The 26,454-nt window shown below is 40.1% G+C and overlaps 1 protein-coding gene across 10 annotated transcripts in view; it reads right to left on the reverse strand.

The window, feature by feature from the left end:
* TLE1 (TLE family member 1, transcriptional corepressor) overlaps window positions 1–26,454 on the reverse strand; it is an 85,865-nt gene that overhangs the window by 33,683 nt on the left and 25,728 nt on the right. For 3 of the 10 annotated variants that reach the window (XM_077148500.1, XM_077148506.1, XM_077148504.1), the window contains exons 5-8: window positions 24,738–24,800; window positions 23,131–23,205; window positions 9,798–9,999; window positions 9,038–9,054 (exon numbers count right to left, since the gene is read on the reverse strand). In XM_077148500.1, the coding sequence (XP_077004615.1) occupies window positions 9,038–9,054; window positions 9,798–9,999; window positions 23,131–23,205; window positions 24,738–24,800 (357 nt within the window). Of the gene's footprint in view, window positions 1–9,037; window positions 9,055–9,797; window positions 10,003–23,100; window positions 23,206–24,737; window positions 24,801–26,454 lie in introns of all 10 variants that reach the window. The other 7 variants (XM_077148505.1, XM_077148503.1, XM_077148499.1 and 4 more) reach the window with 3 other exon arrangements.

Here is a 26,454-nt window from a genome sequence, read left to right on the forward strand (position 1 = left end):
ACAAGTTACAAAACAAAATGTCTCATACCTATGACACTGTAAAACAGGGCTGCAAAGACTGTGGGCTAGAAAATGCAGGGAGATCCCGGGTCAGGAGCCAGAATTCTTGGCTCATACTGCAGCCCACAGGCTAAGCAGCCCCACTTCCCTTTCACCCTTTTTCCACGAACCCAGTTTAATGTGTGCAGTTGCTCCTGACCTCACCCAACCCTAACACTGTTTTCATTGTTGTTCTTGGTATAAGCAAATAGTTCCAGCCTAATGAACTTCGTCCAACGTTTTTACTACTGCCTAAGTGTCCCTAATCTTTCTGGTTTCCTCATATGCTCCCCAAAAACTCCAAAGTAACTCTCACCATTAGCAATGGATGCCTCACATAGAAAACCATCCAATAGCCGTTCCTTAGGGTTCAGACATGGAATACTCATTTCAATGGTCATTAACATGAGCCATTTTATACATGTTTTAAGAATTAAAGAGATTATACCTGAGTATTGACTGAATATCCTTTTGACCCTTCAAAATCCAGGATTCTATTTTATTCTAGTCTGGGATCTAATGAGTCAACGCAACATTTAAGAAAAGGCAATTTGAAAAGAAAGAAATGAAGGTTGCTTTGCTTTAAAAGTTATTTTAAAAGCCAGATTCTTCTCTTCCCCCTCACCCGCTCGTTTTATCTGGAGAACTATGGCGTGCAGAAAGGGAAAGTTATTTGCCTCAGAACAAGAAGCTCTGCTCACCATTACGGCAAAGTGCCTCCCCTACCAAGAGTGATCTTTAAACTTTATGTTTATGTACTTAGAATACTTGGCCCCCAAATACTTACCACTGAAAATCCACAGTGGCTCTTTAATCTCTTGTACTTAACATTATGATGCGCCATCACAATGCCTAATACATGTTTTCTCTGGTCCTCCCTCCTTCCTGCAAGCACGCACATAGCCTCTTAATTTATTTGGTTATATGCTGAACACCCTCAAAATATGAACACATAAAAAATGAAATTTTATTGCCTACTTTAAAACAACCCGAAACCAGCCTCAAATTCCTGCATTTTCTACTCATGAATCCTGGCATAAGTAACCCAAGATTAAGATTAAAAAAAAAAAAGACCTTGACAGAAGCAACAAAGAAATCCAGGAACATATATAGCACAGCAAGTAGAATACAAAACAGCACGGGTTCCACGTAATGCCAATCATTGCAGAGGGGAGTTCTCCAGACCTGTTCACCTCTGGTTTTCTTCTCAGAGTCTAAAGTATGAAAGATTTTAATCTAGCAAACAGCAATCATCAAGTAAAATTCATTTTTCAAATATTTATTTGCTAAATATTTAGCCATGTAACAGGGGTTTGATCAGCATGAGAACTCATATAACCACATTGACTGCTATTTTCTAATTTTAGCCAAGAAACCTGATGTTTTAGTTCACCTTGCAGCTGCTAAAATGTAAATGTCTGCCAGAATTTTTCAAACACACACTAAATACTGGGCAGACTTCAATTACAAAAGTCCTGGGGACTGGGATTTCCAGACTGTATCTAAGTTTTCCTTTGTTTTAAAATTGTTAAGAACTAAACAAAATCATCTTATTTACCTTCTACAAGAACTCAAAATAGAAGTTATGCAACAAACAGGGGATATTACCAGTCTGAGCAAATCAAGATCTGGAAATGCATTATGCTCTCAAAACAAACTAAACTTCCATCTTTGAACTAAGCCATAATGATTTTCAACACCTTATGTGTACTTACGGGTAAAGATCCAAGTTAAAAGAGAAGAAAGAGGTATATGTGACGAATCTTTTAAAAAATAAAATTCCCTTGGAAGGTTCTTTTCTAGAGACAGGAGGAGGGCCTAAAAGATCCTTTAGCCCAACGGACATGATTTTTCTCCATTTATATGTAGGTACTGCACATATATGACTAGAGGAGCTGCAGGAACAGAAAAAGCAGCTCCACAACTGAGGAGGAATGTTCCTTAAGAAAATCTGCAGTTCTTTGAGAACATAAAACCCCAATGGGCATCTTCACTGACAACAACCAAATTGTTCCATATAATTAATATACGGTTTCTGAGGTTCACTTCTGTTTGCCTTAACAGTGCCGCAGGACAGTTAAGGACCATTATTAGCAGGAGCAAAGGAACTAATTGAAATAAAAAAGAACAAGTGGTAGATCTCCCCAATATTACAACTTGTGTGTATTGCCTTGGGGTCGTCAAATCAGAATCAAGCTCTGGAGCACAATTTCATGACTGTGGAACCACGCTTTATAGAAACACATAGAACAGGGCCTTTCCCAGATGCAGTTAAATGCATGCACATTGTCTAGTCGTTGGCAAAGTATACAAGACTCGTGGTTAGCAGTGGCCAATGTATTCTCTTATGACAGAGTATGATTATTCAACCACACTTTCATATAAGAACGTACAGCACAAACAGAAGAGCCTATTGAATCTCGGAGAGTATACAGCTGAGTCAAAATAAAATGTCAAGATTTGGACTTCGTATTACATTTTATGCTCACCATTCTGGACAAAGATTTCTTCTATATCCATGCTCTGAACAGCCATTCAATACTAAGGAAGCTGCCACAATAAGGATTAAAAAAATCAGCCTTTGTACCTTACCCCTCTACTTTAACTTTTTTAGCAATTTAACTATAATGGTTGTTCACATATTCTAATATATTTTGGAAGTAATTCCAAAAAATATGAAAGAAAGCAAATTTAATGAAACATTACACTGTCAGTATTATTGGAACACTTGTTACAGACTTCAATATCCTGGGATCACAGAGCAACTCTTTTGCCAGCTGAGTCTGAACCCCAAACCATCAGAAGCAAATGTGAAAGGAAAATCCACTCACGGGTACAGCAACAGCTAGACGACAGGTTTCTCTAATGTGAAAATAATGCACATTATTCAAATGGATTTCTTTAGCTGCCATGCTGATTCCCCTTGGGAACGTTCTCCTCCCCACAGGAAAAGTGTTTGTGTCAGAGGTACAGATTGGAAACTCATGACACCTCATTTATCCTCAGTTACGCTGACAGTGGGAACCTAATTTGCTAGCACACTCTACACTGACAATTAACTTCTCGGGTGAACATTAAAACAATTAGGTAACTACACACCCCATCACATCTGTGTGCCTTCCCATCTACACCTGATACCAATTAAGCCATCACCCTGTGCTGTGATTTTTGCTGCAGTCCAATTGGTCAGTGACATATTCTGCCCCTTTCAACATAGGCATTTTCTTTTTAACCCACATAGCTGACAGGATGGGATCCCCACTTGTCAATAGCACAGAGGAAGTGGAAATAGGTGCCCTGGAGGAACAGCTGGTATAAATGGTACACATCTATTTTTTATTATGTTTAATACAAAATATGGGAAAGAAGAAGAGTGTTCTCGTAGCTTGACCTAGGAGCCTGGCGTTGTTGGAATGCACTGCGTTAGACAGGTGACTCAGGCACCAGGACTTGTGGAAAGGAGTGTAGCCATGTAGGAGAGGATGGACAGAAGCAGTGAATGTTAGAGGCTGGATGGAAGGGGAATCACACATGATGGATGCTTTCCTCCTCATCCTCTCATGCCCCCCAGCTTGCCCTTCAACTCTCCTCCAGACAATGCAAAACAAACTCTGGAGGCTCACCACAAATATTATGTTTAGATATCCTTGTGATGCCTTCAGTCCTTAACCTGAGATCTCATTGTCACAGCAAAAATCATATATATATTTAGAACCTTTCTAAAAACATGTTTCATAAGAGCTACTGAGCTGTAACTGTCCCTCTTGGTTCTTGACCCGATGAGACACATTTTTATGCAAGAAAAGGCCCTGGAACTAGACAGCATCCGGTCAGGACTTGACTGTGTCAGCTATCTGGATACCTCCCTACAGGTACATGCACATCTCCCCATCTGAAAGATGGGGATGGAGTTTACGACCTACCTACATTCCAGAGAGAGAGAACAATAAAGGATGATAAGGATGTAAAAAGTTTTCTAATCAGAACACAAACAAAATCCGAAAAAAAAAAAAAGTGGGGCATGGGGAGATGTTCTCTGCTTACTTTTTGGTGTTTTAGAATAAAGATGTCCTATTGTCACTGTAATCAGGGTGAGATAAAACCTGAAAGGGCAGGCCCAATATCCACCTGGTGAGTTACCTCATCCATAGAAAACAGAAACCTCCGCCTGGTTGATTGCAGGTACACACAGGTCCCAATCATCTAGAAACCAGGGCTTTCCTTTGCTCAGGGATTCACCACATAGATTTCTTAGGCAGCACAATTTAAATTTCTGCCTAAAAGAAAATCAGCTGAGGCAACTGTTTTTAAAAAAAAAAAACTTGGATGCCCCACCATCCCTAAAAATTTGAAATGTTAGGTGACTAATTTCAGTTTTATCCTTTATTTCCAGGTAATTCCTTGACTCAGGGCAAGTTTAAGTCACGAATATATTGTTGAAAACACCTCTTCCTATTCCCTGCTTTCCTTGGATGAATTTGAGGATCACATACCTGACAAAGTTAAGGAGAATGGGAACAGTTTCATGGGCCGGGCTTATGAGAAACAGTAGATGCCACTCTGCCCACAACCACCTCTCACAATTTATTAAAAAAAAACACCAAGAGGAAATCACAAGCAATTATACTGAGTGTGACTCACAGTGCATTTATCGTTGTGTTGCCTCTCTGCAGGTAGAGGGGAGAAAGCACTTTCCCTTGTATGGTATCTTAACCTTCACCCTGTGACTCAGCCACTGTTACCACCATTTTACAGATGAGACTGGGGAGGTGTCAAAGGAAGGGAAAAAAACACTCATCTGTGCAGCCAGGATCCCACTTAGTTCTGTCTTTGTCCAAAACTAGTTTTCTTTCTCTTACTCCTCATGCTGCCTCAGTCCCAAAGAGATACTGGAAACTAATGTGATATTTTTATTTTCAGAAAAAGACAAAACAGTAAAGTGTATTTTCCAAAGCAAGCCTCGCATCTTATATCCTCCTTGTCCTCTGTCATGTTGACGATAAACTGATTATGGCAGAGTCAACACAGACCTTCAGTCAAACATGATCTAAATCTTGACCCTATTAACAAAGCAACTGTATAACTGAGAGACCCCACCTCCGTGAGCTTGTGGTCTTACTGATTTAAACAATGGCCTTGCATTGTGTGATCTCTAAGACACACGAACAGTGCTGAGACTGCTGTGCGTCAGGAACTCCTTTTCAGAGTCTGATTCCAGTTATAATCTCTCCCCAGAATTTATTCACGAGAGCACAGACCCACAGCATTCTGTATACAATTTCAGAGGGATTCAAGGACCTTTCGGAACCCTGACTAGGTCCACAGACCTTTTGTTCTGGGGTTTCCCCCCAATTCCCCAGTCTCCTCCCTTTACCAAATGTTTTAAATAGTAATCACATGGGTTAGAGATAAAGGCTTTTCATTATTTCCACAAATACTTAACTGTGATATTAAAAGGGATCACTAAAAAATGGCAGCAGGTGTATCTAGTGAAACTCAAAAAAATGCTTGGCACATAGCATGTGCTCAATAAAAATGCTAAATGAACAAAAGCATTTAAACATAGGTTCTGATGTCTTTTGAGAAGCTCTACAACTGTATGCCAACATTTTAATTCCAAGTCCTTCAAGCAGACTTGTTTAAATGATAGTCATCCTTTCAGCTAAAATTTAATGCCATTTATCTTTTTTTTTTTTATTCGCATGGGCAGACACCAGGAATCAAATCCGGGTCTCTGGCATGGCAAGAACTCTGCCACTGTGCCACCACTGCACTGCCCAATGCCATTTATCTTTAATTGAAATATCTAAAGTTAAGTTTTTTATCACTACTAGGTACTACTGAACAAATAAGACTTTTACTAAGTTATTTGATATTTCTTTGCTAAATAGTAATGCTCTGATAAGTAAATTTGTCTTTTAAAAATTAGAGCATTTTGATTAGAAAAACAGTACTCAAGTCTTAGTTTAAAAATAACAAAATAAATCTCTTAAAAAGTTACTAACTTTATCATTCAACCCTTTCAGAAACAAGAAACTTAAAGTAGTTGTCACATTGTCACTCCTTTCTTAGTGCTTTCATTTCCTGAGTTTTATTACATTAAAAAAGGTTACCACAAGGCTCATTTGTTTTTCTACGATATCTTCAACTAGCAAATTGAATAATTTTGTCATTAAAAATAAACATGAACTACCCACTAGCCAGGTTAGGCTCACAGATAAAAATCCATACATACCCCAAAGTCTCTGTGGATCTATGTAAGTCTCTGGCTTTTGCACTTAATGTTAATGTATTCAATATAGAAAGAAAAGGGAATAATAAGGCTAAGGATTTCTGAATAATTCCAGACTGGTATCCCCTTAAGGCAGTGGTGCTTAAAGTTTGGTCCAAGGACCACAAAAGGTCCAAAAGACCCTTACAAACCTCTATGGTGCCAAATTTTCTTCATGTACTTTAAACAAAATAACATACCACAACACATTGAATGCAGAAGCCAATGAAAATCTAGCTATCCTCTTTAAAGCCAGACATTACAGAGATCTGTGAATATGTAAAACAGTACCACACTTATTTTTAGAAAATACTTCTCAGTAACAATATTATTTGTATTAACATGTACTGGGTTTATAATTTTTAAGCCATTTTTAAATGTTTTTTTCTTTCATGGTTTATCTTATTTTAAAAATTTATTTCTAAGAACAATAAATACTAAAATATTAACCCCCATACACAAAAGTTATTTGTGGTCCTTAATTCTTAACAGCGTAAACATCCTGAGAACAAAATGTTTGAAAAACATTGTCCTGTGAACTGTCCTTACCCCTTCAGTGGGGTTTAAACAAAACAACAAATCCAAGAGTAGCAGAAGATCTGCCCAAATAAAATCAGACTTCATAATTCAAACCACTTTATTAAATAGATGAGCACTGGAATATTTTAGGCACTAATACTCCACATCAACTCATTACCTACTGCTTCTCATATGCAATTTTATACAAAGTCTTAAGAGCTCCTTAATTTTATTTCACTGCAGCAAAACCTCACTTATATGGACAGCCAGCAATTTCACTCCTCTCTACAGAGTGAATTAAATGTTTAGGTTACAGATTAGTGTACTTTCCCCATTTTTATATCATCAGTAGCAAACAGTGTTCTGCAGTAATCCAGCAGGAAACACTGTACACAGATCAATTCAGAAAAATACTCGAGGACTATTTTGTACTTCTTTAAGGGTGCAACTCATCCTTCCTCCACTCCACTCTAGTCCCTCAATGAATTAAGAACTTGATTATATTTTTCAGGAGAAAATATAAATAGGGGGCTGTGAGACACAGAAGGTATAGAAAATGCACTTAATAGTTTAAGTATGCACACCTGTTCCCACTTGTGCCACTGACATTTCAGAGGTAAATACCGTGGTGTCACTTCTACAACTGCCTGTTACTTTGGCTGAGTCGTTATACTATCTTGGGTCTTTTAGCAATTTTGTCTCGTCTCCTCAGTTCTTAAGAGAAAGGGTTTGTGATAATGTGTGCATGCATATCCAAAGTACAGACACATTTCCCAGACTGCCTTACATATATGGTTGGCACTAAATAAATATATAGTGATTGAAGGTGAGATATAACAGTAGTACTGGGACCAAAAGGTTAAACTAGAAAGAAAGTCCCAAATGTAGAATAAGTTCAGTGTATTAAAAACATGCAGAAAACTGCAGGCACATGCTATCCCAACATATCATTTGTGACTGTGCCTATTCTCTGGTTCAGGGCGAATTCTTTTATTTGACACTCTATTGGCAGGAAAGATGATGATCTACAGAGACACCTCCGTAAATTAAAAGTCAGTTTACATAAATTTGGAGTAGAATATTTTATTTCCAGGATGTAACTTGTTTTCTCTTTTCTTTGCCAGAGACTCTCTAGAAAAAAAAACTTGTGGTGGATGATTTAAAAAATTAGCTACCTCTCCTCTTTAACCATTACCTACTTACTCCTCCTAACACATCCAGACATATGAAGTATATTAAGATCTGTCTCAGAGAATTTTAAAAGTAGCTACTTTCTAGGAGTAGAAAAAGAAAAAAAAAATTAAACTTTCAAATATTTGAAAATATTTGCATATCTTCCCCCAAACTCTTAAAGAAGCAAAAGTTTAGTATCCCATTTTTAACCCAATGAAATTTAAGATAGTCAAAACATTCCATGTCAAATTACCTCCAAGAAAAGGACGGAGGAGGCAAAAAAAAAAAAAAACCAGTAAGGTTATCCAAGCTCTAAAGAGGCGAAATCCTCACTGTATTTTGTTCCATAGCACTTGAGAAATTTAAGACATGAATCTCCTGCACAGCTAACTGGTAGCTCGTCAAATGCACAGATCTAATGTGCGATATATAAAATGTTAATATTAAGGCTGGTGAAAAGATGGTCCTACACACCGAACTTCCTCATCTTAAGAACTTACTCATAACCTCAGCTCTCTGGCCTAAACCAAATTTAAGTTCGAGTTCACACTCCAAGGGCATTTATGAAAGAAACCTAGACATGGAAACCTTGCAACTAAGATGCATTTGCAGAGGATAATGAATGGTTTACCAATTTCACATACGGATTGTGACCCCGCGCCTGTAAAACTGATTTAAAATGAAAAGGAAGATGGTTTTTAATGACAGGCAACATGGACGCAATGCAATAAATGTTTTTTCAAGTGGGTCTGGGACACATACCGATCCAAACGCATTCCCAAGTGAGTACTGGGAGAAAAGACTTGTGTCCCCGAATATGCTGTCCCTCACACCGAGCCCAAGTTTCAGAGGAAAGACAAGCGGGGACAAAATAATCATACCAAATAACAAGAAGATGAAGAACCAGAAGAAAGAGAAACAATCAGGGAAGAGAAATGTAAAGCACACGTGTCTGGGCCTGTGTTTAAGCAAAGCAACTTGGGAAAGCACGAAGGAAGGAGAGTGTTTTATGTGCAGCAGGCGTTTGGTACTTACTGTGCCTGGTTCTCTTTCTGCTCCCGAGGAGGTTACCAAGAAACGCACAGACATGCCCGTTCAGACACAGAGGCAAGAACAGAAATAAAAAAAAGGGGGGAATAATTAGAACACAAGCCCCAAACAGTTTTAAAAATGGCTTTTATTTATATATGTCATTGCACATTCCTAATACAGTGATTTCCTGAAAATTACAGTATTTTGTAAACATAAGATTTACAGTTTAACCATACACAAAGCCTATATTTTAAATTTCTTGACAGAATAAATTACTTTTCTTCAAAAAATTAGTCAAGTGCAATTTTGCCCAATATTTAATGCATACTAGAATTAAAGCCTATGAAATTAAGTAGTAACAGATGCAATTATCAAACCTTTCATTTGAACACATTCACTTTCAAATTTAACTTCTTATTTCGCCCCATTTAACAACATTACTTTCTTTGAAAATTACCCAATTAAGCAGTTAACAGTTTTCCATAATATTGTACAGGCCACTGGCATTAACTTAAGCAGTTGCCAAGATGTCAAGATGCCTGCAACCTAAATAGAGATTGAGAAATCTATACATCCCCACATCCAGCCCTGAAAACTTCCAGGGTGAACTGTGTTTCATTGGCAAAGCTTTGCGACAGTTCCTCTTTTATCTCATTGTTTCCTCTCTGTATAGGGTGGGGGCGTTCTTTAGCGATGCACACAATTTTGCAGCACTGTCTGAGTATCAGGACCAAGTCCTAATCTGGCTTGCCCGGCCTCTCACCTCTGTGGTGCTCTGCCTCGTGGTGCTTCTTTTCATCTTTGATGGCCAAGTGAGACTGCCCACTCAGAGCACTAGACAGCGCGAGAAGGCCAGCACTGCCCCCGAGGGGTGGGATTCCAGGAGGCTGAAGTCCTGATGGGTGCGGCGTTAGGGGTACTGGGGGTCCATGACCATGAGAAAGATGCTGAGCTTGCAACTGCTGCTGCTGTTGGTGGTGGTGATGAGAGAGGAGGAGGAAGAGGAGGAGATGGCAATGGTGGTAGTGGTGAAAGCATCCGGGCAAGGGGTAGGCGTGAGAGGATGGAGGGAACGGAACACACACACACACACACACACACACACACACACACACACACGAAGGTGGTAAAGAGAGAAACAGGGAGCAAAGGGGGAAAAACAGGTGATTAGTGCTTTCATTCATCAAAAGCTTTCACCTACTCAGTTATCTCTCCCCACATTCCCAAAATATAATCGCTAGATCGACACTGTAGCTTTCTGGCATAATTCACCCCCCTAGGAGTGCAGCTGTTTATTATTAGCAAGTCGGGCTAAGTTATTAAGTACTCAAAGGTTATTTCCACCTTTAGGTGCCTCCAGGGATGAAATCCAACATGTCTTTGAGTCTAAGATGCCATAAATTTAAGACTCACCCGAGAGGTTACAATGTATCTGTTGGCTGGGGGATGGGGACAGATATACCCTAAAATATAGCAGCCACTATACCGGTCACTATTTATTAGGTGACTCCATTTTACATCTATATTCTTACCTTAACTTACTGCAATGGTTGAAACAAAACTAAAATCTATCTTTAATTAAGAGGATGCAGAAAGAAGGAAGCAGCAGCATCCGGATGTCTTAATATGCTCCACACAAACCCTTGCATTTACCTTATTTCACTGTAAGGAAGTGTGGACAATCCCAATTCATCAAGGGAACCAAGGCTCAAAGCCAACGGGGAAGCTGCAGAGGCTCTCCCTCTAGGCAGCAGGGGCCTGAACCAAGGTAGCAACGGCCCCTGAAGCTGCTCCCCACTGGACCACATCTAACGCTGGTAGTCTCAGGGAACCGTGCTTGCTAAACCTGGGAGAAACCTGAGAGGTAAAATGCTGCCTACTCCCTTCCTTCTTCCGATACTCCACCTCAACCCCACCCCTTCTCTGTTACAGATGACAACAACCAAACCAGACAGAGTCTGAAGGGGAAACCATTCTAGTAGCCTCGGGGACCTAGTGTCTGTGGCAGGAGTCCCACCCAGGTCCCCATTCCCAGATGCCTTTTCCATTACACCATTTTGCCTCCATCCCTGAACCCATTCCAGAAGTTATAAATCTGTTCACATTAAAAAGTATCATTGCTCTCATATATTATATTTAATAGCATGTTGTATGAAATGAAAAAGTACCCAACAAATGGCCCCTGCTCCATAAATCTGGCCACATTTCAGCTGTCCAACATAAAACTCGCTTTTGATGAGACAGTAAAAACGATTAAAGCTCAATACCTAAGGTGTAGTGTTAGAAAATTCTTAAGATTCTGATTTGTGCTCACTTCCCTGGGACTCAACTACTCATTTTATTTATTATGCCTTTACGTGGACAGAATATATTAAACCTTCATGCCAAAGCTTCAGCAGTTTCCACCCAGACCACTGACCTTTTCAATTGGCTTCTAAAGAATCCTCCCACCCGTAAGAGTAAGAAAAAAAACAGCAATCATTTAAAACCAGATATCAGTGTCTATGGTGATTTTACGATAAATTTTTCAAAAAAATTTCTGCAGAGACAACCTAATCTTTTTAATCCTCCTTTCCTTCCAGAGACCACACTTCTAGTTAAAGGAAAAATGGAAAGGAGCAGTGAGGTCAGAGCAGGTAGCATTAACAGTATTCTTGGAAAGTATTTACAAACCAGTTGTTCGCCATTTGAAATCATAATAACAATTTCTTTATGCGTAAAATCACCTTCCTGTCATCCCAAAGACACTCATTCTTGCTCTGCCACCTTTTAAGAGCTCAGCATTAGCGACATAAAACCGAAGGAGCTGGTCATAGCATCACGGACCACTAGGCTTGCTCATTAGCACTTAATTAGAAACCAGACACCTGCCATAAGAAATGTGCTTGGAGAAGGATGAGGAACATGTCTGTCCTACCAGCAATTACTATCATTACTTGGAGAGTAAGAGCTATGTCCGGCTTGGGGGGTGGGGGGGAAGCAATGATGCATACATAAGCAAGTGCAGCGGGGTAATTAAGCGCAGCAATGATTAAAGGAAGATGAGAGAGGCTAAGCAGAGGCGAAGGAATTTAACCACAGGGTGGAGGATGCCACACGATCACCCCTCCCCACCCCCCAAAAAATATCCAGAATAGTCACCAGCAGACTTCAGAGCTGGAATGTTATGTCAGAGCAAACATATACTCAGGTAATAATACATGGATGACAAGGAGGGAAGTAGAGATTTTCCCCCAAACCCAAGTTAGCTTTTAGCAAGATGGACAGGAAAACAGACTCATATATTACTGCAAAGTGAGGCTAGCGGATATAATGAAGGGGTTCACCACAGCTGTGAAGCAGGCCCACACAGTTAAACCCAACATTTAGGCTAATAACTATCAACAGCGTATTCAACAGTCTAAATGGCCACAGATAACTTCACTTCTATCCTGCTTTTCGCGGTTCAGGTCCCTTAAAGAAACAGCTCATTGTCTGTTATTAAAAGCAATTGGGTGTACAATGATTGTGACTAAATGTACGCATTAAAAAATGTTTTTGCATGGGGAAGAACAAAACAATGTCAATATTGCAGGGTGTTGAAAACAGATGGTAATTCCTATTTTAAAACTTTACCTTATGTGTGAGATTAAAGCAAAAAATGTTTCTTTGTTACAACATTTATATTTTGACTTCTGCATTTCCTAATACGACTTATGTGGACAGCTTACTGAACACCACAAGTACATGGAACCTTGAGTAGGGCATGAGATTTTGTAGATTTGCCCAGGGTGACACCCCGATAAATCCCAGAGTGATTTGAACAGTGAATAAAAATGTATTTCCAAAGTCCCCTTGGGGGAACGGTGAGAAAGGGGGAAAATTCAACTTCCCCACATGGAGAATTCCTGATATTCTCCCAAGAAGTGGGGACAACCAAAGCAACAGGCCAAGCCTCCATCTTGGGGTTTGCCCCTATGAAACTTATCCCCACAAAGGGGAGACTAAGCCTAATTAAAATTAGGCCTATGAGTCAAACAAACAAACAAAAAAGCAATTGGGTCCTTCCGTCCTCAGCTAGACCATCCTGCATGCTTTTCTTTTTTTTTAAAGCACCATCTTATTAAACTGGAAAGAGTACTACTTAGAAGAAGGATAGATCCCAACTATTAAGACATGGTGGTTCCAGGAAACATGGGTACAAGCACCTGACATTCTATTTCTTTAAGCCGCCACGCAGTGTTCCTAAATAGTATTTCATGGATTTTCATGTACGTTATCAGGCTTGAGCTGAGAACACACCCGGGGCGGGCAGGGTGGACCTTTGCTGCACCTTGTTCCATAGATGAGAGGACTGGCCCAAAGCTAACAGAGGCTTGCCCTGGGGTACATGGCCAAAAAGAGGATTACATGCCATCATTTGTTTCCTAGAACAGTATTTGTCTGGTGACCTGCCACAGCCCCAGCACAGACACAGGGAGTTCAGGATCAAGTGGTCCCAAGCAAGGGAAAGAAAGAGCACAATCATCTTCTCCACTGAAGCTCCCACATGCCCCTTGCTGCCCAGCGGACAAGGAGCTCTTGAGTGCACACACCACCACTTACCCAGAGACACACCCACCATCTGCCCTACAGGGCAGTGACAGGTGGGCATCTGTTCTCAGACTGACTACCGAGGAGCCATCTCTAGTCCTAAATTCCCAGAGCGCATTCCTAAATTTGAAGATTGAGGAAACGATCTGCAACCCTCTCTCTTCCAAGGAAGCTTGGGAGGAAGAATAAAGACTTCCTTGCCCCTGGCTTTATTAAGGAGACACATAACAAACAAGAGGTGTCATTTTCAAGATAAAACATTTACTGAAATGAACAGAGGGAGCACATCTAGGTGGGTGAAACTGTTCAGGCTTGCCACCTGCCCCGCTTGTTCTTGGAAGCTCATGTTTTCTCAATGAAACTTAACTGAGGCCATAGGGGGGGCCAGCATCTTAACAAAAGGGACAGGTATGAATGCTATTTTAAAGACATATGGTAGAACAAAAGAAATACTGACATTGCTATAGAGTCAGCAAAAGACTCCAACAAAAACCCCAAGGGCTCTTCCTATTAAAGACATTTATATGTATCTGCTCTCTCTAGACTAAAGCTGCACATTTCATTTGGAAAACTATAAAATGTTTTTCAACATGACAGCAGGGAGGGGAAACCCAACCTTTCATCCAATCATTACATAATTAATTGACGCTTTAAAAAAAGTTAACAATTGCAGATTTACACAAGACAGAACACACATGTCAAACAGTTTGTACAGCTATGAGAGAAAAGGCATTTTTGGTGAGGAATGGTAGGGTTTTAGCCATACAGATAGATGGATTTCTGAGGCTAGGCAAGGACCAGTGGTTCCCAAACAGGGCAGTTGTGCCACCCTCCACCTGGAGGCATTTGGCAAAGTTTGGAGACACTTAACATTGTCACAACTGGGGGGAAAGGGGGGAGGGATACTGGCATCAAGCGGATGCTGCTAAACATCCTACAACACAGGAGAGTCCCCATAACAAAAAATTATCCAGTCCAAGATGTTAATACTGCCAAGGCCGAAAAACTCTGGTCTAGATCTGAGCTGGAATTCTGTCCCAATATATTAGAATTCATGTTGCTGTATACCAGGTATCTTGCTGAATTGTTACTTAAAAAATAAAAATACTTTTTCAAGTGTTCACTGTCCCTCTCTCATCCATCATTCAAGCATCCTGTCACAACTAAAAAAATGAGCATCTGCTTTCTAGAACTGACTAGCAATTAAGAAAAAGATCTTATTTTACAAACCGGGGAAAGAACTTTCATATAGTAGTGTTCCAGTGTCTAAAAGGGAAACATGGAAAGGTTTAGATTTGGGAATAAGGAGATAATTGCACTTGTTCTTGCCCAAACAATCTGAACAGGCTGTGAGTGAGACAAGTAAAACAAACACCAAACCCTGAGTTAATGATACCTAAAACCCACAAGGCATACAGTAACCTCATTCATGTCAAACAACAGCCACGCATTTAGAATTTTAATTCACATTTTACCTAGTGCAGCTTGGGTCAATGATGATACTATAATGAAATTGACTTGGCTGTTTACATTCAGAGGTTTAATGTAATGGTGTAGTGGTTTCTACATTTTTGTTTCTAAAACGCAGGTGCAGCTCATGATTTATCATCAGAGCTGCCGATACAAGTGGGAAGGACATCCAACATGGAAATAAAGGCCAATGCCGGCCTTACCCTCACTAGATGCTAAGCTCCATGCCAATAATCACCGAATCAACTTTAATTTCTAAAATTTAACCCACCTTACAATCTTAGGAATTTCATGTCACAAAACTGATGTCACAAAGATCGCAAACTCAACCCAACCAGAATTAAGATCCATGCCCCAAAATGGCATCTCTAATATTTAAAGAATGACAATAAGTGGCATTTATAGCGCTTGGTATTTAAACACTTAAAAAAAAAAAAACGTGAAAAATAGCATTTGTTGACAGTTCTCTCCAAATCATTCTTCCCTGATTTCTGCTATTTCCCTGCTCTTTAAAACACTCAGTTCTTATCTTGGAAGACTAGAGAGAAAAAGAAAATTGGTATGCTGCAGCAAACGAGTGGGGAAAGGGTTGTCTGGCAGCAGAAACATCAAGGACACTGCTCCAGGAGCTATCTGAAAACCTCCCATTATGTGAATGGCCTCTCCCATGAAGAGGGGCATCGGTGATAAATAGGCAGAAACTGCTCACTGGGGCCAAGAATTCTCAAACCACTCAAAGACAATAATAAAAAAAGAAAAGAAAAATAACATCCCACTGTAAGGCAGTGCAGGAGCACACGTACAAATGATATGCAGAAGCAAAAATGATGACACACACCCAGGCAGAAGCCAGGAGCAAAAGAGCCTAAGCCTCTGAGAAGGATCTGAACGCATCTTGACTCTTTCTACATTTCAGCTAAATGCACAAGTCAACTCAGCCTGCATGACCACCTTGTCCCAACTTCCCGGGATGACTGCTCTGGTAATGACAATTACTAGACCCCCTGGGATTTAGAGGTCTGAATTAGAATTAGTTTAAATAATCCTTGTTTAGGTAGATACACTTCAAAATCCATGTAGGTACACATGAAAAAGATGCTCAACATCGTTAGCCATCAAGAAAATGCAAATCAAAGCCACAATGAGAGGCCACTACATACCCCCCAGGATGCTATAATCAAAAAAGACAGACAGTAACAGAGCTGGTGAGATTGGGAAGAAACTGGAACCCTCATACACTGCTGATGGGAATGGAAAATGGTGCAGTCACTTTGGAAGATAGTCTGACGACTGCTCAAAAAAGTTAATCACAGAATTACCATTGGACCCAGCAATTCCCCTGGACATAGACAGACCCAGGTTCACGATAAAACCTGTACACAAATGTTCATTGCAGCATTATTCCTATTAGCTAGAAAAGTGGAAACAACCCAAAAGTCCATCAACCGATGAACAGATAAATGTGGTATACTCAAACAAGGGACTATTATGGGTCAAAGTACTGATGGATGCTCCACGAGGAAGAACATGGATGAACCTTGAAAACAATATGCTAAGTGAGAGAAGCAAGACACAAAACACAATGCACTAGGCGGTGCAACGGTGGCTCAGTGGCAGAATTCTCACCTGCCATACCCGAGACCCTGGTTTGATTCCTGGTGCCTGCCCATGTCATAAAAAACAAAAACAAAAAACACACACTATGTACTGTAAGGTCCATTTATATGAAATATCCAGAATAGATAAACTCAGACAGAAAGTAGACTGGTAGTTGCAAGAGGCTGGGGAGAGGGGAAAAAGGGGAAAGACTGCTAGTAAGCATGGGATTCCTTTTTCGGGTGATGAAAATGTTCTGGAATTAGAGAGTGGTGATGATGGCTGCACTGTGAATATTATTAAAACCCATGACTTTACACTTTACAACGTCTATTTTTATGACATGCAAGTTATATCTCAAATAATACTGTATAGGTGTAGCTCTTAAAATGGAGAACTCTACTTTCTACCCCGGAACTTTAGTTTCTCCCTCCAAAAAAAAAAAAAAAAAAAATATATATATATATATATATATAATACTTTCTCTCAAGAAATATGAAAAAATCTTATGAGGATATGTGGGAAAAAACTCTTTTTAGTTTTAAAAAATAAACAGCACTTTAATGACTTTTCTAATAACTACAATGCATTTTGACTATAAGAAGTACTCAGACACTGGGGTCACACCCTGCATTTATCATACACTGTGATGCTTCTCAGGAACAAACCAAGACAACCAAAGGAGAAGGAGGATGCACAGAAAATGTGTTTGCAATACAGCATTCTCCTTTGGAAATTTAATAAAAGACTGGGCTATTGGCATTTAAGTGGAAAGTGTGTTACTAATAAAAGTTAGTAGAGCTGAAGATAACATGCTTGTTGGAGCTGTTTAGTCTTCTGTTCTTGGTAGCAGGATTTGCATTATTCTTCTAGGGCAAATTTGTTGTATAAAGAAATTTACAGCCCGGTTACTGATGGGCTTTCCAGGGATTAACTGCATGCTCATAAAAAGCTAATCTCATACTCTTAAACTTCACACACTACAATCCCATAGATAGCTGATGGCTAAAGCCAAAGGAGAAAAATAATCCAACCTTCTGTTAATCCTTAAACCAATCAGCTCAAACAATGGAGGGCCCTTTAGAGCTACCACTCAATCTCTGAAGTATAGTTGGCCCCATTCCTTTCACAGACACAGCAATAGTCTAGGTACAAGCCATCCCCCTACACAATCACATGTAGTTAGAAATCACAAAATGCCCTAGACTTTTTAAATTTCATACCAATTTTTTTCAAAGTGGAGACTTAATATACTTGTCCATGAAGCAGGAATATACAAATCTGACCCACAGTCCTTGACAGGAGTTATATTCATGTGAAATAAGTCAGACTATGTTCAAATAAGTGAGAAAGGAAAACAAGTATGCCTACACTAACCCCAAACTCCTGAAATTCACACAGATTGCTACAGGGCACTGCTCAAGTTTGTTTGTTTGTTTGTTTGTTTTTACGCCTAGCAGGAGGCACTAGGCTGTTCTCACACAATCTGCTACAGGATGGACAATCCTCACTGTCATCTGGCTTTCTCGTCTCTCCGGTCTTTCTCTCTCCTTCCTTCAAATTCTTCCACAACATTCCCTTTAATGCTTCAGGGGTAACCAAGCCATTGGACCCCTTCCTCTTTCTAGAGCTGCACAAGGAAGCCAATGATGGCTTGTTCTCACATCTTTGCATCTCAACTCTCCCTCCCCATCTGTTGCCAAAACTTAAACTTTTCCCTCTCGGTTCTAACTTTTACGTTTGTTCATCAGAAGCTGAATGGGAGCAGTTTTCCACTGCTGAGTTCTTATTAAAAGTCATTCATGCATGACAATGTAACGGCAGGAGAAGGGCATCTGCTGGGTCTAGCGTGGAGCACTGACATCCATGTAACCACTAGATAAGACAGGGAAGGAGGCGACCAGCTGCTTGGGGCAACCACCCCTCACACGGGATCAGCTAACCGGACCCACGGATCTATTACAGCCGCTTAGTGAAGCCAGGCAGACAAAAACGCAGCTCAGGATATGATCCCAGAACAAAAATTAAAAACAAAAACCACAGAGAACCAGATAAAACAAAGACCAAAAACCCTAATGAATTTTAGTTAGCAATATAATTCTAATAACTGGTTCATCAACTGTAGCACATACCACACTAATGCAAAGTGTTAACAGGGAAAACCGTGGGTGGGGTGCAGTAAGTGGGAACTCTGTACTTTCTGTGTTATATTTCTGTAAGCCTGCAACTGCTCTAAAGGACAACGTCTACTTAAAAAATAATTTTTAAAAAGGCAGTTCAAGGAGTAGGACCACGTGCTGGGGTAAGGGCGGTCAGCCAACGTCTTATCCCCACAAAAGCCCTGCATGTTAGATGGTGTCATCCATCGACAGACAGAAGTTAAAAAACTGTTCAAGGCCACAATTATAAATGGCAGCACCTAGTGTCCTACCGATGTCCCTGTGATCCTAGGCCTATGCGTTTCCCGAGGTAACAATGCAAACCCTCTTATAAATGATAACAAATACCAAGATGCTGGGTCCAGGTTCTTGATGGGAAACAGGAAATACAACTATGCAACTGTTTCCTTTGCTGCTTCCTTTTGCCTTTCCATCAAAACCCAACCTTCTTTCTTCAGGGGACTGGGGGAAAACAGGTGAAAAGAGATACAAGGGAACTTCCTGGGGTAAGAGAAACTGCACCTTGAGGAATGTCGGTTTACATTGGTGTTCCCGTTTGTCAAGCAGTCAACCTGTGCCTTCAAGAGCTGTGCATTTCACAGACTATAAATTATGCACTAATGAATGAAACCCAAATTTGTGTGTGCACAGATATGGATAGATACGAATTATAGATGATTTGAAAAGAAATGCTAATTATTTGGAAACCCAGTATCAACTACAACTCAATTATTAAATGTCTATCATAGCAGGTAGGGATGTGCTTTTAGTTCCACACTTCCCAAATAATAAAGTCGGGAGTGATCTTGAAGAGTTTTGTGATCTTGAAGAGTTTCCTTTAGAGTAAGTCCACAAATAAAATGTTACACATATGATCATCTATTTTGTTTCAAAGGCTTTTATAGAATTCCAAACTATAAAATTAAGACAAAAGCAAAACTGTTTCTGGGAATGCTGCTTAAAGTATGAAGACTATTCTGCTCTAAAAACATAAGCTATCAAACGAACACATTTCCTTCCACAATGCAGCTTTTTTTTTTTAAAAGCACAAGTGAGCTGTGTCAAACCAAATAAACCCTGTGCCTACTTAGAGCTCTGCATTGTTAAAAACTTGTACTTTATTGTTACAAGGATGTACATAATAGCAAAAAAGGTTGTAAAAAGTAAAATTCAAAAAGTAGGGCTGCAGTTATTATTCTGTCAGACAACAAATTTGCAATCAGTCAAAGCCATTTAAAGAACAAAAAAGTCCAACAAAATATTTCAATAGTTCCTCCAAATATCAAATGTGTAAGAAGCTCTGTAAGCTTGTCTCTGTTAAATACCAGCAATCTAAGTTGAAGGTAAGTGCTGCAGTTAAAAAAGAAAAAAAAAAAGATTTAGAAACACAATATTTTCTGTCAAATATGAAAACCATGTTTTCTACGCTGGTGAGAGATGTGCAATATTAATTCACTCAACACAGACAGAAGAACCTGATCTCTTTCTTCCTCCCAAAACAGCATCAACGGGCCCAGGACACAAGCTGAGCGCACCTCGAGACTTGGTGTCCTTGAGTAGATTTAACTTTTTCCACACTTGCTAAAGAGAAATATCTTTAGCCCTGTCAGGCAAGCAGTAAGCTAGTTCCTTGATTGTACCTTAAAGGGAATGAGAATGTTTCGGCTCATTTGCATTTCAAAGGGTACTCTTCCATGATCTTTCACACTTGTAATAGATGTCTAAACCGTTAAATTACTATTTCTTTTCTTAGCCTGAAAGTCGATGCAAACTAAGAGCAGGGCCTCTCCCATTGTTCTTTACCCTAAGTCAGTCCCCCAAACAATACTGACAGCTGCTATCAAACGTGGCTGCATTTACTCTGCAGCGAGCAGCTGCTGCCTAGGAGCAGACTCAGCCTCCCTGGTACCTCCTCCCCTCTGGGGAGACAGGTTGACACGCTGCATGTTCCATGAAGGGGTGCAGAGGTCCAATGAATTGTCAACCCAATTTTATGCTACTTCGATTTTCCAGGATGCACGCAATTCCTTTCAAGCAAAATCAAGCATATGCCAGAGCATGAAACTTATGGTGTGGGATAATTATTGATCACCGCAAACTTTAAAAGAGCCTTCTGACATAAATTAAGATACTGATCCAAAAATTACAATTATAAAAACTGCATATGCTAGTAGGCTGAAGACATTCATTCAACTGACACTGGGCTTGTGTCGGACTCAATGTGCTGATTTGGGTTAGTTACTGTTGCTATGTGATCAGAGCTAATATGTCTTGATAAGCCTCAGACGTTTCTCCTGGACTAAGACCATTCATAAAATTAGTGATTCATCTGCCTTTCTAAAACGACCTACTATTTTTATTTTTTTATTCAACTGAGAATAAGTATTACCTATAAACATCTGTTTCAAAACCATTTCCTCCTTTCTAAACTGTAGGTCCACAAAAGGAAGTTCACCAGGGCTTGGAGTGTGCCTTTGAGTATTTAAAGAGTTTTATCATCAAGAAATTATATGTAAAAATGTAGAGCCTATCAGAAAACAAACATGTTCCACAAAGTTTAACTGAGTACTTGAGAACTGCTTTGCATATGTTTTCCTTTAATCAAAACAGGCTTTTCCATCCTCGTTCATTTGGGTTAAAAAATTCTGTGCTCGAACTACAAGTACAATTCGCTATTAGTCTTTGCTAATCAAACACGGTACATGCAAAAGTACCAGTGAATATTTGATTTGATCTCTGAAATAAATCAATTCATTACATAAGAAAAGGCTACAGAAGGCAGCAGACAAATGCAGATGTAATTGTGTTTTTTGTTGAATATGATTAGAGAGCCCACTAAGTAACAGTCAAAAATGTGATACTAAAGAGGGAAATATGCAGAGCCTAGGTCTGGGGGGAAGAGGAGAGAATTGTTTATGCAGAGCTAAGCTGTCAAGTGTAATAAAGCAGCTTGAATAAAATTTAAGCTGAAAATCCACTGAAGCTCCCCATTTCAGGGAGGAAAAAGCTATTAAAAGGAAATGAAGGTCACCCTCCCAGTTTATTTCACCTAATTGACTGCCAATGGCGTGCTACAGGCAACCCTGACTACAGATCAGCAATTGAGAAACTGATGAAAGGAGAGTTTTCAAGCTGAGGCTCATTCTTTAATCTCCTTCACTCTTATGTTTTTTCTCCATCTCCAGTTGGGATGTAATTTTAAGCCCTGATGGATTAACTGGTTCCATTGTCTGTGGCCCTCATTGGGTTCTGGCCCTCTTAATCCGTACAGCAGCATGTCTAATTATCATTACAAAGTGTCTGAGGGAACTATAAAGACCAGCAGGACATCTTCTCACAAGCAATTAACATCAATTGATAAATGAGTAATTTGAATCCGCTCAAGGCACTCACATACGAATAAAACCAGAAAGGACGGTCCCTTGTGTCACTCCTCCTTTCGCTCAGTCTGGAAGGGCAGAAAACATGAGAACAGTCCTGGATCCATGCGGGGGACGGACCGCATGGCTCACAGGTTCATTAATGCAGAGCAAATGGCTTGTGATTGACAGCCCATCGCCAGCAAGGGGCACTAACCGAACTCCACATGCACAGCAGAGACCTGGTGAAAGGCTAGGAAAGCCCTATGACAGACAATTAACACCTCTTCTATGGCAGAAAGCCCTTCTTTTCATTGGTGTGCCACTTAAAAATACATGAAGGATGCACGAGAAAGAGAAAGAGCAAACAGCCATGCGGTTCTAAAACCTTAGGAAAGCAAACGGCGAAAGCAAAGGTAATGAAATGATAACTGAGGCACATCTTAACCTCACTGTAACCTAAGCTATAAGACAGAGGAAGGAAAGTATGTAAAACTCTAACCGAAAGCTTTTACTCGACTGATGGAGCGTGGATGGTTTCAGTGTCACGGGATAAATGACATTTATTTTCCCATTAGAAAGTAGACTTATTGGTGATGAAAGCACAACCTTGCCATTAAACTGAAGGCCAGTGACTGTCCACGATGGATCGGATGTTATGGTGTGGGGATAAAACTGCTTTAAAAAAAAAAAAAGTAGACCTAGTTTTCTTTCCCTCATAAAATGTTTCCCCTGACTTCTCGCCTATGCTAGTCCCATTTCCTTATATATCTCATGTACCTGAACCCCCCATCTGTCCTTAACAAATTCAAACCGGTCAATGTTAAGCTACTGGAATGATATATATAAATAGGTATGTATACACATTAAGCCATCAAATGAATAAGAAATGAAAGCTGGTTATACACACTGTAGGAGGTAGACCTGGTAGGCCACGTACCCCGATGATGGCATTCAGCTCTGCCATGGTCACCTGCTTGGCCCGCTCCACAGCCTGGGCCACCTGTTGTTGATGCTTTGAAAACAAGAAGCAGAAAAAGCATTAAGTAAGGCAACCGATGACTTCATTTGCACATTTAAGTGAACGACAACAAAAGACAAATGCAACATGCAACGCAGGTTAATTAATATATAAAGACTTATACAGGCAGCTTCCTGACCAGAACACACATTCAACAGGAAAAGGAAATGAACAGCAGAGCTTCCTTTATTTCTAACCAACACCAGTCTCCACTTAATCTCTGTTGATAGTTTCTGCTTTTGCCTTGACATGGTAGAGAGACTAAATGGACATCAAGGACAGTAACCTGAGGCCTTACGGTATGGGTCGGAAAATGATCTTGGTGTGCAGAAAGGGTTTGCTTTTCTCTGGGGAAGTTGGCAAATGAAGTTTATGGAAATTTAAAACACCCATTTCAAGACTAACAATCAGTTACCCCATAAATTATCAACAAGACTTGAACCCACCAGCCGCTTTTGGAATCTTTGAGAATCCCTCCCCTTCTTTTGCTTTTTGTTATTTTTTTACCCTCCACAAGAGAGGAAAGGACTTCACTTTCCTTTCAGGTTGGAAACTCACCCTGCACACCTACTGTCTCCACCCACTAACTAAAATAAAGCCACAAGTCTGCTTCGGGAAGCATGAGACCACAGCAGAGATCGGAGCACGAGAGAAGAACAAACCACTAGATTCAAAAGGCCACCAATCTAAACGGTAGCATCAGACAAATGCTATGCTGACAGAGGCGGCTATGATAATAACAGCAGAGATGGTAAGTGACTTTCTGCATCAATCATCACATCATACACAGACACCAGAAAATACACCTGTCAACTAGGAAGTATGCCCACTCCCAGCCCAATAAGCTTTCAGCCTGCCTCAAGAAACATTCAACTCGTACACATTTTTAAAAGCATTTTAGCATTTATTAGCTTGTATCCAAAAATAAGGAAAACTTTAAGGTAAAGCTAAAATATAATGGTCTTGAGTCTATTTCACAGAGTATTCACAGAGTCCCCCCTAAATTGTTAAGGGGGGACTTTCCAACAACATAATGTGAATACTTATTTCATCCTTTTGTCCATTACTCACTCCCTCCACGGACAGTACATTGATATAAAGCTAACCCAATTTGGAACATACAAGTATAAATGAAATACCTACTTCCACAGGTAAAGTCAACCCTCGTGGAGTCGTTTTAAAATTTCAGTACCAAGGCAAAACTTTCTACTTAAAAGAAAAAGGATACTTGAATTATCAGAAGCTATGGAGTGTATACTACTCTTCAAAGAAAACACACTTCATCTTTGATCGTCATTTTGCAGTTTGCCACACAAAAAAATTTTAATTTGAGGTTGAGCTACTGTCACCACCTCTGCAGCATGCCCTCAGATCTGCTAGATGCAATAGCAGGGGGTTTGCACACTTCAGCTGTAACAGATGTTCTTCACACTTGTTCCTTGTGATAAAATTAACATCTTAAAACTAGCTAATTTGCAAACAGAAGCAACATAATTGCACTTTAACAGCTGAACAGTTTTACTTACTTCCTGAGACAGAAATGGGATGACTTGTGCGCAAATCGTATTCAATCTCTTGGCGATTTCAGTCTATAAAGACAAAGCCACACAAATGTTTAGAATACTTCATCATCAGTCCGGAAAGATAACATACCCCCAAACACTTCTTTCCTCCACTACTTTACTCTTGAGGGCCTAAACCTGTTCTTCCAGGTTATGTTACTAGCATTTTTTTTTTCTTGAGGTAAGCAGAAGATATTAATCACACTTGCAAAACTGATACGCAATCACAGACCTTGGCAGTCACTTAAGAGATAATGGGTAGTTTGAGTTAGAGGAGCTGCATGGTTTAAGGTTGTATAATCATCTACATGGTGATGGCAAACTCCTTCATATACTCATTCAGTTATGGCACACTGTGGTACATTTATGCAGTTCCAGCAAGTTCATTCAAATTGGTGTCAGAAACCATTGGAACAAAGACACCTGTTCAAATCAGTCTCGCTTCCAAAGACAAGGTCTAAGGTAAAAAGGAGCTGGTGGACCACCTTCTCACTTGTCCCAACTCCTGCACAACTGGAAAAGGGTTTAAATGTTAGTCACCTTTGCTAAAACTCAAGCCAAGAAGTAAAACAGAACTCAACTCCCAAGCGATGGTCAAACTGGATGTCCTGTGTGGTTAGAAAGCTTCACCGCAACTCAACATGGGATGCAAGAGAGCTCACTGATGAGGGTCCTGGCTCAGCTGAACACAAACATGTCATGAGTACCAGTGGCACATCTGTTCCAAAGAAAGCAGGAAAAGTCTCTGCTCGGCTCAAAATCCACAGCAATCCCTCTGCTACACCGGACAAATGAGCAGGGGAGGGAGTAAATGAATGGTGTTCTGCTTCCTGCCTAGGGCAGCACCCACTTGTCCCACCTGTCACCCTAGCGCAATGCAAAGCACCTCTTGCTTTCTCTCATTCTGAAGAACCAGTTCTGCTTTTTTTTTAAAGAAAAAAAAGGCCAGTTTTTGAAAGAGGTCCAGTGTCAACCTTATATATTTCATTATTTTCTGTCCATGCTTACTAATGCCTACTCAACAACATGAGACAATGAAAAGGATCATGAGCAGAAAATTATAACATATGCAGGGAATGTCCTTGAGAAACATGGGATAGCAATGTAAAAGAAAAAGCAGAAGCCCTAGGAGCTTTGCAAACAACACGAGTAGGAGAGCCATCCTTATTCAGCAAACTGAGCAACCAGGTCTTTGAAATTTATGGAATTGAATTTAGGCCAACTCAACCCAATTCTCCCTGACCATCAATGAGACAGGGCTAAAGATGGTATTTTGAAAACAATGTACTAGAAGGGAAAAGGACTAGTATAGAGATCAAACCCATGACCTTGCTTTAGCTGACAGGGCAAAGAAATATATGCAAAAAGGGTACAGCTGTACCAGGTGGGAAAACAGAACTGGGTCAGCCCCATCATCTGATCACACAGCCACCAACCACTTAGCTAACTCAAGGTCACGGCTCTCCTTGAAAGCAAGAGCAGTTGTCCTATTCCATTGCAACAGAAGAGTTCTGCACCAAATATTTGGGTATACATAAAAAGGTAGGGATGCCTAGAAGGATTGCCCCTCCCCGCCCCCATACCTACACACTATATTCCAACAGCATTCGGTACTCTCCCCTTCTCCAAAACTCACACTTGAGGTCTTCCAAATTTAAAAATGATACATGCTCGCTTTGAA

This window comes from Tamandua tetradactyla, chromosome 2, assembly GCF_023851605.1.
Source record: "Tamandua tetradactyla isolate mTamTet1 chromosome 2, mTamTet1.pri, whole genome shotgun sequence".
Classification (NCBI taxonomy): domain Eukaryota; kingdom Metazoa; phylum Chordata; class Mammalia; order Pilosa; family Myrmecophagidae; genus Tamandua; species Tamandua tetradactyla.